Source organism: Myotis nattereri (genome assembly GCF_964212035.1).
Source record: "Myotis nattereri genome assembly, chromosome: 14".
NCBI lineage: Eukaryota > Metazoa > Chordata > Mammalia > Chiroptera > Vespertilionidae > Myotis > Myotis nattereri.
In genome coordinates this window covers 48,848,251-48,864,724 of record NC_138089.1, presented here as the reverse complement: position 1 = coordinate 48,864,724, position 16,474 = coordinate 48,848,251, and the positions used below count along the sequence as shown (strand labels likewise).

Sequence of the window (16,474 nt, the reverse complement as noted above, 5' to 3'; positions counted from 1 at the left end):
AAGAATGCTATTGACTTTTCTAAGTTCATATATCTTCCAATTTTGCTGGACTCATTAGTTTTCTTTTTTTGTAAAATGATCACATCTATGCTCAATGACATTTTCATTCCTTCCCTTTGTCTTTCTATCTCTTCTTTTTTTCTTGTCCTATTTTGTTTATAAAATTAAAAGCAATGAAGCTAAAATCTCTATATCAATTATGGTGGTTACTCTAGGTTTTTGATGTGTAACTAAATTAAGGAAACTTCTTTCTAGTCTTGTTTTCAGATTTTTTTCCTGTTAAAGTGGCAGTTTAACATTAAAAAGTCTTGTTTCATGTTATTTAAAAACAACATATATGAAATAACATTATTTTCTTTGAGGGTTTGCAATTCCAAGAGAATATAGTACACAGTTATCCTGTTTTCAAAAGAGTGTTGTGTGTATATTTTTGTGATGATAGGTGAGTGGGTTGAAGTTTTGGGTAAGAAGAAAGGTAAAAATGAAAAAATGTACAACAGATATTAGCTTTCCTCCTTTCTATCAAATGTTTTAATGTCTGCCTTGTGTCAGACACTGTTGTAAATGACTCGGTCCTTATTCAGTTGAGAAGTGCCACCTGGAGGGGCTGAGTCTTGAATCAGGCTTTCTTAGTTGAATCTTGAGTGAAATTTGTCATTTGGGTCCTACTTTTGTATGTTTTATTTTACCTTTTTGAGCCTGTAGTTTTTAGATTTGTAAAAAGAGAGGGTTAGACTTGAGGTTCCTTCTAGTTCTAAAATTCTCTGTTTCCACAGCATGAGAAATGGGTGAATTATGGTCAGTAGAAAGAAACAATCTTCACACTTTCAGAATAAAGCATAGAAAAGGAATCTTGGTACTTGGAACTGCAAGGTCCCAAACAAAGGATGTGCGTGGAAGGTGCAAAAGCTGAAGGTGGATGTGTGGAAGATTTTGAAATTGCACATGACTCCTCCTTAGTGGATCTGGAAGATGAAAAGGCTGGAGGAAGTGGGGGAGGAAGGGGTGGTGTGTGGTAAGGGGGCCAAGTGCACGAGACCAAGGCATTCAGTCCATTTGGGACCTTCCAGTTTGACCTAGACAGAGGCTGGGCCGGAGTGTGGGTTAGGGACCCGGGAGTGGTGGGATAAGCTGCTGGAGAAGAGTCAGAATACTTTATTTGGGGGCTGAAAATGTTGCGAGGAAAAACAAGGCAAAAATGTTACATTTTCTTTTCCTCTATTTGCAAGAAATGGAAATATATGCATTTGCTTGCACCCATCTTCCAAAGATCTGGCATTTGTGTGTATAATCATGGTTTCAGGATGGTTTGTTTATAAGCCGGCCAGAGACTGCTTTCTGGGGAAAACCACTCTTTTTTCTTTGCACACACGTTTGCTCACACTTATGTGTGTGTATTTTAAGAGATGATTTGCCTAAAGTTATTGGAAAATGTTCAGGATATGTTGAAGATTTGCAGATGACAAAGGAAAAATTCTCTAGCCTTGGAAATTTGGAAAAGTAGAGAGAGCTAAGTATAATTTTGAAAGTTAATCATGAAAATGAACTTGGAAAATGTCCCAGTTTTAAAATTTTAATTTCTACTTTAGGTCTGTTTTAAGCTTGAGATAACGGAATATTAAAGAACACCACCAAACAAACAAAAAAGGCAGGGCAAATGAAAAGTCCATATGATGCTATTTAAGCAAAATAGTAGAATGGACTCAGTAAAAATAATACTCCACATTTTATTCAGATGTTGACTACCAGGAAAATGGAATTCTGAATAATTTTAAGGCATTGAATATACTATTTAAAAAATTGTTTTGCCTTTCCTTTTTTGTTGATTTTGAGGTATGCTTACTTTTGGAAGAAAAGGAGTAAATTAGTTTCTGGGCTCAGTTTTCACATATTTAGAGATGGTACATTAATTTTTCTTAGAGGAAGAGAGAAGGAATATAATGAAATGTTTTTAGTTGGTTAAATTTGTTTTTTACAATAAATAACCAGGCTGGCTTGACTTTCCTGCCTCCCTTGGGCTATTTTATTCTGAAATATAGTCTTTTTACCCCCTTCACTGTGAAAAAATTCAAGGAAGTGAAGAAAATATGCTCCAAATTAAATATCATTTGGATGCTGTGACAATTAATTGACCCTCAGTGCTTCTTCCCAATAGATCAATTTTGTATAGAAGTGGTTGCCACAAATGTATACCTAAAGTATTTCCCCCTTCTTTTCAGCTTTTTAATTTGAGCTTCAGCAAGCCTATTATAAACTTTTGATACATGTTCTAAGAAATTTTTTAGGACCAGCTAATTATTTTTTCAATTTGGGGTTTTGTATTTTATTCTGAAACTCTAATGGAAAATTGCCCATTACGTATTTAAAGTAGTTATTTTTATCTTTGGTACCCATGTAGCATCGGAATAATCTACAGGCACTTTGTGTTCCGCAACAGATTGGTTTTTGAAAATGTGAATTCATATTTTAAATGTGCCTTTTCCCTGAAGCAAACTGTTTTTAGTTAATTAGAATGATTACTTTTAATTTATCTTTAAAAAAAAAAGCTAAGGAAGTACTTAAGGCTGTGTCTTAAGGCACTGTGGACAAAAACAACCTTTAAGCCTGGCCAGTGTTGCTCAGTGGTTGAGTGTAGACCATTGAATCAGGAGGTCAGGGTTCGATTACCCTGTCAGGACACATGCCTGGGTTGCAGGCTTGATCCCTAGTAGGGGACGTGCAGGAAGGAGGCAGTCAATTGATGATTCTGTCTCATCATTGATGTTTCTATCTCCCTTTCCCTTCCTATCTCTGAAATCAATAAAAACATATTTAAAAAAAACAACCTTTAAGTCCATATAGTATTTGACTCTAGGGCTACTTGCCCCTTCCACTACACCTGAAGGCTTCATTTTTATTAATTTTATGAATGATAATGACAGTCACTGCATGCTTACTATGTGGCATGTGTTTACCTACCTCTTCTCATTTCATTCTCCAATAACCCAATGAGGTAGTAATAGTAAAATGTTATCAATGAAAATACCACATTACCTTCCTAGGCTACACAGTTCATGAGTGGTAGAATCCAGATTTGAACCCAGGCCACTGACTTTAGAAACGGTATTCCTAATCTCTTCCCCACACTGTCTTGTAGGAGTAGATCCTCCTGCTACTTTTCTAGACAGTGGGATGCTATGGGAGCCTTGGATAGTCCAATTGATTCTGCTCTAAGCTTTCCAGACCAGACTTCCTGTCTCCAGCTCATGGTGTGATTTCCCTGGCTGAACATATTCTTTCTAATACATCCTTTCTATTTCCAGTCACACCTTTTCTTCATACCAGTTTTGGCCACTGAATACCAAAAGTACGTGTGTGTCCCTTCCTCAAAATCTTTGGAAATTTATGAATCCACTGAAGAGTGTAGGGACAATCCAGGATCTTGGTAAATATCATAAAACCTGCCCTAGCCGGTTTGGCTTAGTGGATAGAGTGTTGGCCTGCGGACTGAATGGTTCCAGGTTCAATACCGATCAAGGGCACATGCCTGGGTTGCGGGCTCGATCTCCAGTAGGGGGCGTGCAGGTGGCAGCCAATCAGTGATTCTCATCATTGATGTTTCTATCTCTCCCTCTCCCTTTGTCTCTGAAATCAATAAAAATATATTTTAAAAAATATCATAAAACCTGCTTGCATGTTGAATGCCTGAGCGTCAGCACTTGATCTTCCCTGCTACCACATTCTCTGCTTAGGCCCCACCCCACTTATCAGGCAGACCCAAGGGGTGACTCTCCGAGGGAAAGGGGGAACCTTATTCCCAAATAGAAATGGTTACCCTTGACTCAGTATCTTCCGCAGATGGCACACTTGGCATTTCTAGTCACCCCCTAGAAATATTGATGTAACTATTTGGAGCAAACACCTACCATGTTGTTTCTCAAACTCTGACAATAACTTTATTTTAGATTAGTAGCAAGAATAAGTGTTTGACATTTAAGCACAAAACCTGGGCGTTTTATATAGGCTGTGTTTTGGAAAGACCCCACTCGTTTATAGCAGTGGCAGTTTGCTGCCTTTGCTCTCTGTTTGTTCTGGTGCCTGATGACCTTTGGGATTTACCAAGACGGAGACTCTTGCTCATTTTACTCTAAGAGGAAGTCTGCGTGTGAGTTAAACTGTGAGACAATCCAGGATCTGTGAGTTAAACTGAGACAATCCCATAGTTAATGGGAAATTAAAGGGTTTTCGACTCAAATTTACTGCTTGTGAATTCAAATGACAGCCATTAAATAATGATCATTGGGCTAGATGTCCACAGTGGAATAATTTGGCTTCTGGGTGGATTTCTTGATTTATTGCCATTTATGGTGATATTGTTCCAAGCAGAGGAGCCTGTTGTTGCCAGAGCTGTTCTCATCTCTTAATTTCCGATGGGTTCTCACTCTACTCAGAATCTAGAAGTATTTTCCCTTCTATGGTCTTACAATTTAATTGCTGAGCATATAGGTTCTCCAGAAAGTATTTAATTATATTTTGGGCTTCCTCAGCACTTTTGATCCGATAGAAAATAAAGAGCAGGTCAGTGACTGCTTATGATTTTGTGCTAAGTGACGTTTTAACATTTTAAAAATCAGCAAGGCCTTCATCGATCAAGTATTAAGTAATGTAAGGAAAGAAACAAACTTTAGCCATGCAGCTCCATGATAGAATTTAAAATTCATGATGCCTTTTAAGGGTCAATATTATCATTTCTGTTTTAAAGATTAGGAAATTGATGATTAATCAGACAGCTTAAATAACTCTCCCGAGGTCACACAGCTAGAACCTGGTGGAGCTGGGGGGAGTGAAACTTGTCAGTCTGGCTTCAAAGTCCAGTGAAAAATCTGCCTTTTCTTGGGTTGGAACAGCCTCCCAAACAATGAAAATGTATTTTAGTAAACTCTTAATACTTTGGCAAATTCACTGTCATTAAAGGATTAAAGAGATAGTGTCTTTCCCCCTCCACACTTCAAGTGAAAAGATTGGGGCTGTAAGTAGATGATTGCTGTATTTGACTGTAATCACAGCATATGTAATTCTGAGACCACATATTTCTCTAGTTACCTAAGCTTATTTAAAATCAATACACTGCTTCCCAACTTTATCTCTATCCTTACTATGTCCAAGTTCTGGCCTGGAGAACCTTTACAAGCTACTGTGGCATTGCAGGGTAATGTAAAATTCTGATTTCTATCCTCTCTCCAATCTTTTGGTGATTTTTAAAATTATAGGCCATTAACATCGAACAGTTTTTAGAGCTGTGACTGTTACCCAAGGCAGGAGGCTTACACTGCTTCAAACATCCTGACTCTCCGAGGTCCTCATACATTGCTGCCATGTCTCTCTGTCTTCTTCACCCTCGGAATAGCCTCCCATGATGAAGTCAACTCCTGTTGATTTTCCTCTTCCTCACTTCTCAGGCATTTTCTGGCTGTATTGCCAAATTAGCACCTTGTATGCACTCTCTTTGTGTGTGTATGTGTGTGCCTTTCTGTCTCAGTGTCTTATATCTCTAGCAATACCATAAACATCTATGGTGAAACACATCTCATATTTCTCTTTGTAGATACTCCCATTGGCACATAGTAGGTATTCAGTAACTATCTGATATGTTGGCATGAATCCAACATATCCTCTAACTGCCTTTTCTCAAATTACAATGAGGTACAGGGGCATTTAGAATGTAAATTTTATGTGGAATTTTTTTAAAAAATCAGATAGGTACTACATTCACATGGTTCAAAATGAAAGAATATAAAAATAAACTATACAGTGAAAAATTTCCCTTTCCCTCCGATCCTACTCTGTCATTCTCCGTTTCTCCACAAGTAAGTGTCAGCTTTTTTAGTTTTGTATCTATCCTTTTAGATTATTTTTTGTGTTTTAAACAAATGTCAATAAAAACACTCAGTCTCTGCATTTTGCTGCAACTCGGCATACTATAGAATAGTTTTGCACCTCGCTTTTTTCACTTAACTATATAGTTTCAGAAGCCCGCCCCCCCCCCCCCCCCAGACCAACTCAGAGATGTTTACTATTATTCTCTTACATCTTGGTAGTATTCTATTCAGTAGGTATGCCATATTTTATTTAACCTGACCCATACTGATGGGAATTTGGGTTGTTTGTCACACTTTGCCATTAAACATGGGATATATGCCATTTCACTTGGGTGCAGGAGTATTGGTGGGTACAGTCCCAATCAGGGCATCCCTGGATCACAGGGAAATGCAATTATAACAGCTACAGGTACTGCCAGATTGTCCTCATCACAGGTTTTTGCTACCTTATGCTCCCACAAACCTGTTTGTCTGTGGTCCTGTCCACAGGTGGTAAGGATTTTTGCCAATCTTCTGAATAGAAGATGGTATCTAAATGTGGCTTGAATTTTACATTTATCTTATGAGTACAGTTGAACATGTTTTCATATGGTTTAAGGGCCATTTATCTTTTTTGTGAACTGTCTACATCTTGCCCTAGTTTAATTAGTTTACAGTCCTTATCACTTCCTAGGAATTATATTCCTAATTATAAATGAGAATGATGAGCCTTTTGCCTGGGAAACAAGTTGAAAATATTCTTCCTAGTTTATCGTTCGGCTTTGTTGATGGTGGGAGTAAATCTTTAAAATCTGTTTGTTTCCCATGCAAAAATTTTCAGGTTCTTAGGTACTCAAACTTATTAAACCTTTTTTTTTTTTTTTATGGCTTTTGCATTTGGAGGTGTTAGACCTTCACTACCCCAAGGCTACACATTTTCTTCTAGTGTTTTTTTTTTTTTTTAATCTCTTTGATCTATTTGGGGGTCTGTGATCTGAGAGGTGAACCCAGTTTTGTTTTTCAGATGGCTGCCCAGTTATCTCAGTACCATTTTTTAAAAAAATTCATCTCCACTTAGTTGAGATGCCATCTTCAGCATACACTAAGTTGTTATTTGGATTATTTATTACCATAAGATAAAATATAAGCACAGCATTAACAAATGGGCATTACTTGGTGGATAACAGTACACTCATTTAGGCAGCAAACATGTATTAAGAAATTAATAAACAATAAATTAATAACTAATAAATCATGTGCTAGTTCTTGGGGATATAAAGATGAGTTTGACAGAATATCTTAAGAAAGTAACTGGACAAAGAATATAACCTCAGTGCAGTGGAATAAGAGCAGCGGAGAGGCTGGGACAGACAGGGAGGCGCTCCATGCACCAGAGAACACCGAGCTGAGTCTTGAAGGTTCATCTGACGTTTGCCGGCCAGGAGGGGAGGACATTCTAGGAGGAGGGGCCAGTATGTGCAGAGGCGCAGGTCCGGGAGAGTCCACGTGTTTGCGGAGACTCTGAGTAGCTCTTCATGGCCATAGTGTGGGGCAGGAGACACAGTGGGGGTGAGATCAGAAGGCTAGTTAATAGTCTCTTAGGTGAGTGAGTGTGAGCAAGTGTGGGAAGGCATGTAGTGTTGTTATACCACCCCCGTGCCTTCATTTCTCCAAACAGATGAAGGGGAACGATTAAGAGGTTCAAAATAAATGGAAGCCAACACTTAGCTGTGTTCTGCGCGTTGGTTGTTGAGTTTTGACACCTGTTGCTTATTCTAGACTACTCCAAGCTCCCGAAGCCGAAGTCTCACTTTGCTCCCCCATGGAACACCCAATTCTGCGTCTCCCTGTAGCCAGAGACACCTCGGTGTGGGGGCCCCCGGTGTTGTCACAGTCACGCATCACAAGTCGCCTGCAGCTGCCCGAAGAGCCAAGAATCAGTATTCCGGCCAGCTCCACGAAGTCAGAGAGGTAGGCTTTGCTCTCCTACGAGCTTGAGTGGCCCATGGGAGTTGCGGGCTGTGACTGTTTCTCTGCCAACTTCTCTTTCTTTGTATCATCTTGATAATGAGAGAGTGGACCAGCAGCTAATGTCCCATCCCCACAGCCATGACAGTCCCTCCTGGTTTAAAAAAAGGATTTCTGTGTTTCTTAGGTCAACTGAGTTGTTAGGAGGCCTCTGTCAGAGCTCAGAAAGCAGAGAAAGCAAGCCCCCAGTAACATGCAGAAGTGCAATCAGAGTCTCATGCTCATGGCAAAGAATTGACAGCACAAAATCATGGGCAGTTAGGACATATTGAGGGTGTTTCGAAACCCGCGAAGTGTTGGGCCTAAAGCTGATTTCCCCTCTTTTCTGCCCTGCTTCTCTTCATGCAATGCTTGCCTCCTCCTTACCGTCACAGACACACTCCAGGGGAGGGTTGGGTAGTGAGAAGAGCACTGTCCTTCGAAGACTCCCATTGTTTGAGAGCAAATCTTTGGACAGCTTTGACCCTGAGTTTCTGCATCTATAAAATAGGGGTGAGCCAGTCTATACCAACTCTCCTGGGAGGTGCGAGGCTCACTGGTGATCATGCAGGTGAAATCCCTCTAACTGGGAGTGCCTTGTGAACACATGTGGGGGGTGTGTTTTGTTTTACGCTGATACACTGGGAAGTCATCAGTGTGGGGATCCCAGATCCTCAGGATTCATATTATCCTTTGCAACTGTTATCAAGAACAGACTTTGTAAAAGAAATGCTGTTGGTATTGGTTGCCTAACTTCTGATGAGTGCTGAGGCTTTTTGCTTGCAGCTGACTTGTGTGTGGACTGGCCTGTCCTCTTAGAGATGTAGCCTGTCCTCTGTGTAAGAAGGAGAATGGGACGCCCAGATAGGGTCTTGCTGCTACTTGAGTCAGTCTGTATCTTATTTATTTATTCTTTTGTATTTGATTTTTTAAATGTCATGAACCAAGTAGTGTTGTGATGGCTGACTGTTGGTCTGATGGTGGCCAAGTTCAGAAAACCTGAAATCTTCTGAAACAAATTTGTAGATGTAAATAAAAGACATTTATTTTTTCTTGGTAGATTAACCCGTGCACATACTCTTGCCTAATAAAGAAAAGGTACATGCCTTCCCACACTTGCTCACACTCACTGACCTAAGAGACTATTAACTAGCTCCCTTTGAAATAGTCACCCTGAGGTTTAAAAAAAAAAAAAAGTGTTTGGCTATGAGTCACCCTGAGGTTTTAAAAAAAAAAAGTGTTTGGCTACATTGGATGATATGAGGAATGGATGTGCATATGTATATATTGTTTTTCATTTTTCATAGCGCCTTTTCAATAAACTGTATTATGGAAAAGCTTTAAATGTACACAAAGTAGAATAGAATAATGGTACCCATCACCCAACTCAATACTTCCAACTTTCTGTTCTTGTTTTATCTATTTTCCCCTACCACTCTTTTGTTGTTGCTAGAGTATTTTAAGGAGATCTTAAATATTTTATCATTTTAACATTGCCAGTAAATGCTTCAATATTTATCTAACAGATAGAAAAAAAAAACAACTAACCACAAAACCCTCTCATCACTTTTATGTGAACCTCATTGCAGATATTTTTTGAAAGTACTTTAGAGACTTAAAAAAAAAAAAGGAAAATAAAATTTGAAAGTTCCTGGTATTTTGCGAATTCTTTTAATCCTAATATAATGAACCTCTGAAAGATTTACTCTTATAGTGATGATAAGAGACTTCCTATATATGAAAAGGGGTGCTGTGTTTAGTAAGCAGAGGCCTAAATAAAAGTTGAGGTACTTTAGCTTGATTTTTAGTAGCATTTGTTTAATATAATGCCAAATCCTTTTCTACCTCTGTTTTTTAAAAAGTTTAGTTTTTAAAGTAATAAAAGTATGTTCTTTGTGTATATATGTATAAAATGCTATTTACTAGTATATAAAGTATATAATGCAAGTATACATTGCAAAAGAACTCTAGAGAAGAAAATCAGAATTACCCATAATCCTCTCTTCCTTCAGATGACCACTGTTAATATTTCAGTGAATTAACTTCTGGGTTATTTTTTCTTTCCATATTAGTTACATATATCAATATGTAAAAGATTATTTGGTATAATCTGAACTTTGTAAGCAATTACATACATGCTGCTTTTTTGTTTTTGTTTTTGTTTTTTCTCTCCATTTTCCATCTGTTGGGCAGGGGGATTATTGTACTTTCCCGGAGAATCTCAATATATGAAAAATAATTAGGCACAATGTTTCCATAGCCATTTTAATTTTTTGGGGGGTACTCCCAGGCAAGAGTATTTTTCTTCAGGTGATTGCTGTTGTCTATCAATGACCTTTCTTGCTGAAAATTAATTTTACATGAGCTTGTTGAGAAGTTTGTACAAACATTGCCAACTGAGAGAATTGAAGGAGGAGTTGAAAGTTTTGATGCTCAGATACCATGTCCAGCTTCCCTCTGGTGAGAGAAGAGTAGCTGTTTTGTGACATCTGTCATTTTATGATGGGGACAGTCCACCTTGAGAACTATCTGAGCCAATTTTATTCATACCAGATGATTCTGCCGTTTAAAAAGTATATTAATTTCAGTGTACACAGGCCTCTGCTGTTGGATTCCTCTTGTCTATAATAATAAAAGTGTAAAATGCTAATTAGACTGGACGACCTTCCGGACAAAGCCAGGGCTGCGAGGGAAGCCCGGGTCCTGGGTGCCAGAGGGAAGCCAGTGCCAGCAGCTGGGGGAAGGAAGGCCTACTCTTGCATGAATTTCATGCATCGGGCCTCTAGTTAATCTATAATACTAGAGGCCCGGTGCATGAAATTCATGCACGGGTAGGGTCCCTAGGCCTAGCTGGCAATCAGGGCCGATCTATGGGGCAACCGGGGGGCCCCCCACTGGCATCCACCTAGGCTGGCCTGGGCCCTATGGGCTGCGGGCAGCTCCTGCGTTGAGCGTCTTGCCCCCTGGTGGTCAGTGTGCATCATAATGACTGGTCATTCTGCTGTTCGGTCAATTAGCATATTAGGCTTTTATTATATAGGATAACTAGAAGAAAATGGAATACCATTTTTAATCCAGCTGTTCAGGGAAGATAAACTTAGGACCACTGAAGCAATGGAGAAAATCATCATACACAAGATAGATGTGCCTGACTTCCTGAAGAATAAAAAATAGCCCAGCCAAAGGTAATGGGATATATTTTAAATTCAATACCAAAGCATAGGTAAAACTAATGGGACATTCTCAAAGATTAAATGATTATAATATAAAGAATTGAGGTCAGTACCCACAGTCCTCTCTAGAAGGACTCTCTAGAAGTGTCCTCCCTTGAGTGGGGAGAGGGATGCGTTTAGGGAATTGGAGGCTCGGTACCTTTGTGAAGAGAACAGGAACATACCCTCACTAGCAATTCAAGAGAGAGAAATTAAGACTGCTTTCTTAGATGACCAGAAATAATGATAGTCTGTTTTTGGTTGGGGTATTAATAAATGTTGGCAGCATTACACATAGTCTTTTTGCTACAGTCTGGTGATAAATCATAAGAATTAAGCACAAAATAAAGCTCTGTATTACTGTTGATGCATAAATTTTCCATTGGGAACTACATCTGGAGGAAATAACCCATGGAATTGGGGGTAGAAGGAAGAAAGTTCATTTGGGTAAAGTTATTCATACTCCTAAATAGATCTGATACAACACTCATGGGAATGACTAAACAATAATATACTTCACCTACTAAATTACTCTATATTAAGTTAAAAGTTGTGTCAGTATTATTAGTGCATGGGCATGTGTAAGTAAAATAAGAAAATCGAAAGGGGGAAAAAAAGAAAAAGGAAACATATGTAATACTCTTTGTAATACTTTAAGCAATAAAACAAAATTAAAACAAAAAAAACCCAAAACTTCCAAGCCTGGTGAACATTTGGAATAAACGCATTTTTCTTTAAAAAAAAAAAAAGAAAGAAAAAAAAGAAACAAAATCGGAATACAGAATAATATGCACATATTGGACCTATGCTCATCTTAATGAATTTCAGAAATAATTTAAAACAGTGGTTCCAAATTTTTGGAGTTTTCTTGCAAACTAAAATTTAGAATTTTGGGAACAACATAAGTATTGCAAAATTTTTTATTTTGCCCAATTAGGACATTTTCAAAGTACAGCGCACATATATTGCTTCCCACCAAAGCAATATAATTTCAGAATAAAGAACCATTTATTGCATGATAAATTTAGTTTTATGAAATATACACTTATTTTCCTTGTTTTAATATTTTATCTTGCATGATGGGACTTCATCTCGTGGATTGACCGTGGCCTATGAATCTGTGTTTAAACCATCGATTACCATTGATTTTTAACTTCAGGATGACTTTCATTGCAACCCATCTTCTCCACTGCCAGGTTTTCTCCTTTCTAATTCATGCCTGACTCTGTCTCCAGGAAGGCACCCTTCTGAATGAAAGCTTTATCATATCACCCTTACTCCCTGTTGTCCATAGGATAAAGGTTGAACTCTTCAACCTGGCAAAGCAGGACTTCCATCATCTGTCTGTCTCTACTGCCTTGCCTCCTGACCTCATCATTCCTCTTGTCCCCACATATACTGACCACCTCCCTCTGTTGGGAGGTACATTGCCCAGTAGAACTTTCTGCCATGATGTTCTTCATAGTGGGGCCGATGGGCTTTTAAAATGTGCTTGTCTGAATTGAGATGTCTTGTAGATGTAAAATGCACATTCGATTTCAAAGACTTAGTACAAAAAAGGTAAAATATTTCATTAATAATGTTTTATAATATTGCATTTGGAAATGAAAATATTTTCTGTAAGTTGGGTTAAATTAAATACATAAAAATTAATGTCACTTTTTAATATTTCTTTTACCTTTATAAATGTGCCTATAGAAAACATTATGAATATGCCTTCCATTTGTAGCTTGCATTATATTTCTCTTGCATAGCACTGCTCTGATTGTGAACTTGCTCACACAGTGATTCCATGCTACAGGTATTAATTGAGCACCTGCTATGTGCCAGACACTGGATTTTTATGCTGAAAGCCATGTCTCATTCTTGTTTGCATCTTCTAGGCTTACTGCAGTTGCTGGGCATGCTGATTGAACATATTGATGTAAAGACCCATTTTCTAGCAGTTAAAGTGCTTTAGAAATGGAATGTACAGGCATTCCAGGGTTGTTTAGGAGCTATATGGGGTGGGTATGAGTGAGGGGAAACCTAGCGATTAGTTGAACCAGATATTCAGATGGTCTCTGACTCTGATAGCACTGGATGGTTAGACACCTGAATGACTATGTGAGGTATGAGGGGGTGGGGAAGTGATGATAGAGTGAGCCTCGAAATGTGCTGTTGGAATTGTTTTATAAATAGAATTGTATGTATTTCTAAAAAGTCAATTTGACCCCTCAGCTGTTAAGTATGCACTGGTTGAAATGTATTGCATTCCTTTGTATTTTAACTTTTATACTTTTAATGGCATTATAACAGGTTTTAACATGGCTCACATTAATTAAAATGGATACAAGTTTGGTTGGTACAAGTACAGTGTGATTTTGATGAAATTCTTGTTTGCTGGATGCTTTTACATTTTCATATGAATAATGTACAAACCTGCACGCACACAAGAATTGAATAGAAGGAAGGAAAGTCGGGTTCTTCTTTCCCCGCTTCCTCATTACTGTCTCCCAGAAGTGACAACTGAGATGTTCTGTGCACTTGAGAGCATGGCAGCATGTGTATGTTTGCGTATAGATTTATGTGTCTGTGTGGGACTATTTCTGATCTACAATTGGTTTTATTTTAACTATTTTTTTCGTTGGGTTAGAGTTAAGAAAATTCTCTACAGAGAGTACCTACTAAAGTTTTTCTTCAATGTAAATACGTTTATAGGTGTGGGCAGAACCGATATTTGAAAAGCAGGATAAACTTTGTAGAGCCCAGGTTCTTGTGGCTTTGACCGAACGTGTTTTTCACTTGTGACAGTTGAGACTTAAAAAAACCCACACGCCCTAACTGGTTTGGCTTAGTGGGTAGAGTTTCGGCCTGCAGACTGAAAGGTCTGGGGTTCGATTCCAGTCAAGGGCGCATGCCTGGGTTTCGGGCTTGATCCCCAGTAGGGGGCATGCAGGAGGAAGTCGATCAATGATTCTCATCATTGATGTTTCTATCTCTCTCTCCCTTCCTCTCTGAAATCAATAAAAATGTTACAAACAAACAAAAAACCCCACACAATTTCATAGGGAGACTTTGTCTGGATTCTGAAGCTTGATGAGGGACAAGGTCATGCTGTTGAATTGCAGTGGGTGTGTGTGAGGCGTACATTTAGATTTAATTAAGCTTTCCATTAGAATTTATTGACCAATAGGAATTGTCCTTCTGCTAAATTTTATTATTAGTTTGCTTCTGGGGTACGTACCCTTTTGAAGAGAGCTGTTTGCTGCACTGGTTTATTCTGGGGTTGATCAACTGTATGGGAACCGTGTAATTTAATGTGGTTTTAAATCTTTCACGGGGTATGATATGTGGGAAGAAGCGCCTTCCCCAGCTATGTGAATTTATGCGTGTTCCTTCATGTAATTGCACTGTCTTATTTACTTAACACACATACCAAGGAAGTGCTTTAATGAAGTTGCCGTCTTTATAAGTGATATTCTCCACCTTCAGGATGATTTGGTTTGATCCTGGTGCATATGGCTGTAGTGAAAGCCTGCTTAGAAACCTTGATTCATGTACAGCCTTTGCTATGGAAGCAGTAACTGTAAAATATCACCGTACTGAGTTTTATTAGCTGATCAATTTTAAGGTAGCGGGAAGGATTGAATATGGGCCATCCCATCACCAGGGAAACTGCGTTAAGGGTATGAAGTGGATTTTTCCTTTGTATGGACAGAATGTTGATTTTTTGAAAATGTCCCGAATTAATTCTCCTGTGTACTTTTGGGATAAATGATGACAAGTAACCCTGGCATGCATTTTTGGTAACAATTTTCCATCTCTTAAAATAAGTCTGCTCCAGACTTCAGTTTTCAAAAATTATAATGTGGTGTTAGTTAATATCAGTGATTTCCAATTTTTTTTTTTAAGCAGTAGAGTCTTGTTTTCTAATAAAAACGTTACAGATCCTTACTATTTAAAGACAGGCGAAAGTAGTATTGATTAGTGCAGATTTACTTTAGAAGGTAAAATGGGCATTCATTGATTATGAAGCAAGTTGACTTGGGATAGATAGTATTTATGATCACCATTGCAGTCCCTTATTGGCTTCTCTGTCTGGGCAATTTGAAACAAACATTTGTATGATCTGTGGGTTTGGATCCTGTATTCGTTTCCTAGGGCTGCCACAAAAAAGTCCCATGGACTGGATGACCTAAACAACTTAAATGTATTCTCTCACCCATCTGGAGGCTGGTAGGTGAAGTCAGGGTGTTGACAAGGTTGGTTCCTGCTGGAGGCTCTGAGGGAGGTGTTCCATGCCTTTTCCTACCTTCTGCTGGTGACCCGTGGCGTTCCTGGCTTGTAGATGCATCATTCCAATTTCTGGCTCCTTTGTCACCGGGTTTGCTTGCTTCCTGTGTGTCTGTGCCTCTGTTTCTCTTATAAAGCCTTCAGTGGTTCTCAACCTTCCTAATGCCGCGACTCTTTAATACAGTTCCTCATGTTGTGGTGACCCCCAATTTCATTGTTACAAATTTAACATAATTAAAGTATAGTGATGAATCACAAAAACAATATCTAATTATATATATGTTTTCCGATGGTCTTAGGCGACCCCTGTGAAAGGGTCGTTCGACCCCCAAAGGGGTCGTGACCCACAGGTTGAGAACCCTGCCTTAGATATTGGATTTAGGACGTACCTTGGTCCGGTATGACCTCATCTTACTAATTACACCATCTCCAAATAAGGTCACATTTCTGAAGTTCTGGTAGATTTGAATTTTGAGGAACACCATTCAACCCATTACATGCGCTCCAAGTCCTTGGGCTTGTGTTTCAGCGTGGGAAGCTTGGCACAGTGCCGCAGCTGGTCTGGCCACACTGCTGGGCTTCCGGGAGTAGGTCCAGTCCAGGTGGAGTTTGTCAGGTCCAGGGGAAGTCCCCTAGCCTCTGGGGTGCTCTCCTGTACCCTCCAACCTTTGGTGTAAGGTGACATGGCGGGGTTTGAGGGCAGATTGGCTGGCAGAACCAGTCTCTCGCAGACGTTCTGGCTCTGGCTTATTGAAGCCTTGGACAGTGTTGAGGCCCAATGTGTGCTTCGGTGCTTTCTTGCTTCACCTGGACAGCTGAGTTCAGTAGGTAAACGCCAACCCCTAAAAGGAGCTCACACTTACTGCATGCTAACACACGTCTTCCCGAATCCTTACACGGTGAAGGAAGTTTCGTGCTCCCTGTACAGATGGGGACACTGATGGCCACAGGGACCAAGGCACATGCTCATGCTGACACAGATAACATGCAGCGGTGCCCGCGGAGGTCTCCCCTGGAGCCCTCTCTCTCAGCCAGGTGCACGTGAAACCATCCGCGCTTGTCCCTTGTTGCCTCCCACACCTAGAGATTTTGCTTCCATTTCTGCATAGTGACAGGGCAGGGAGGATGCTCATGGCATATAGC

The 16,474-nt window shown here is 39.4% G+C and overlaps 1 protein-coding gene across 1 annotated transcript in view; it reads left to right on the top strand.

The window, feature by feature from the left end:
- OSBPL10 (oxysterol binding protein like 10) overlaps positions 1 to 16,474 on the top strand; it is a gene marked incomplete at its 5' end in the record, with an annotated part of 140,511 nt that overhangs the window by 28,989 nt on the left and 95,048 nt on the right. The window contains one exon of the mRNA XM_081105572.1: positions 7,617 to 7,808. Within this exon, the coding sequence (XP_080961698.1) occupies positions 7,617 to 7,808 (192 nt within the window). The remainder of the gene's footprint in view (positions 1 to 7,616; positions 7,809 to 16,474) is intronic.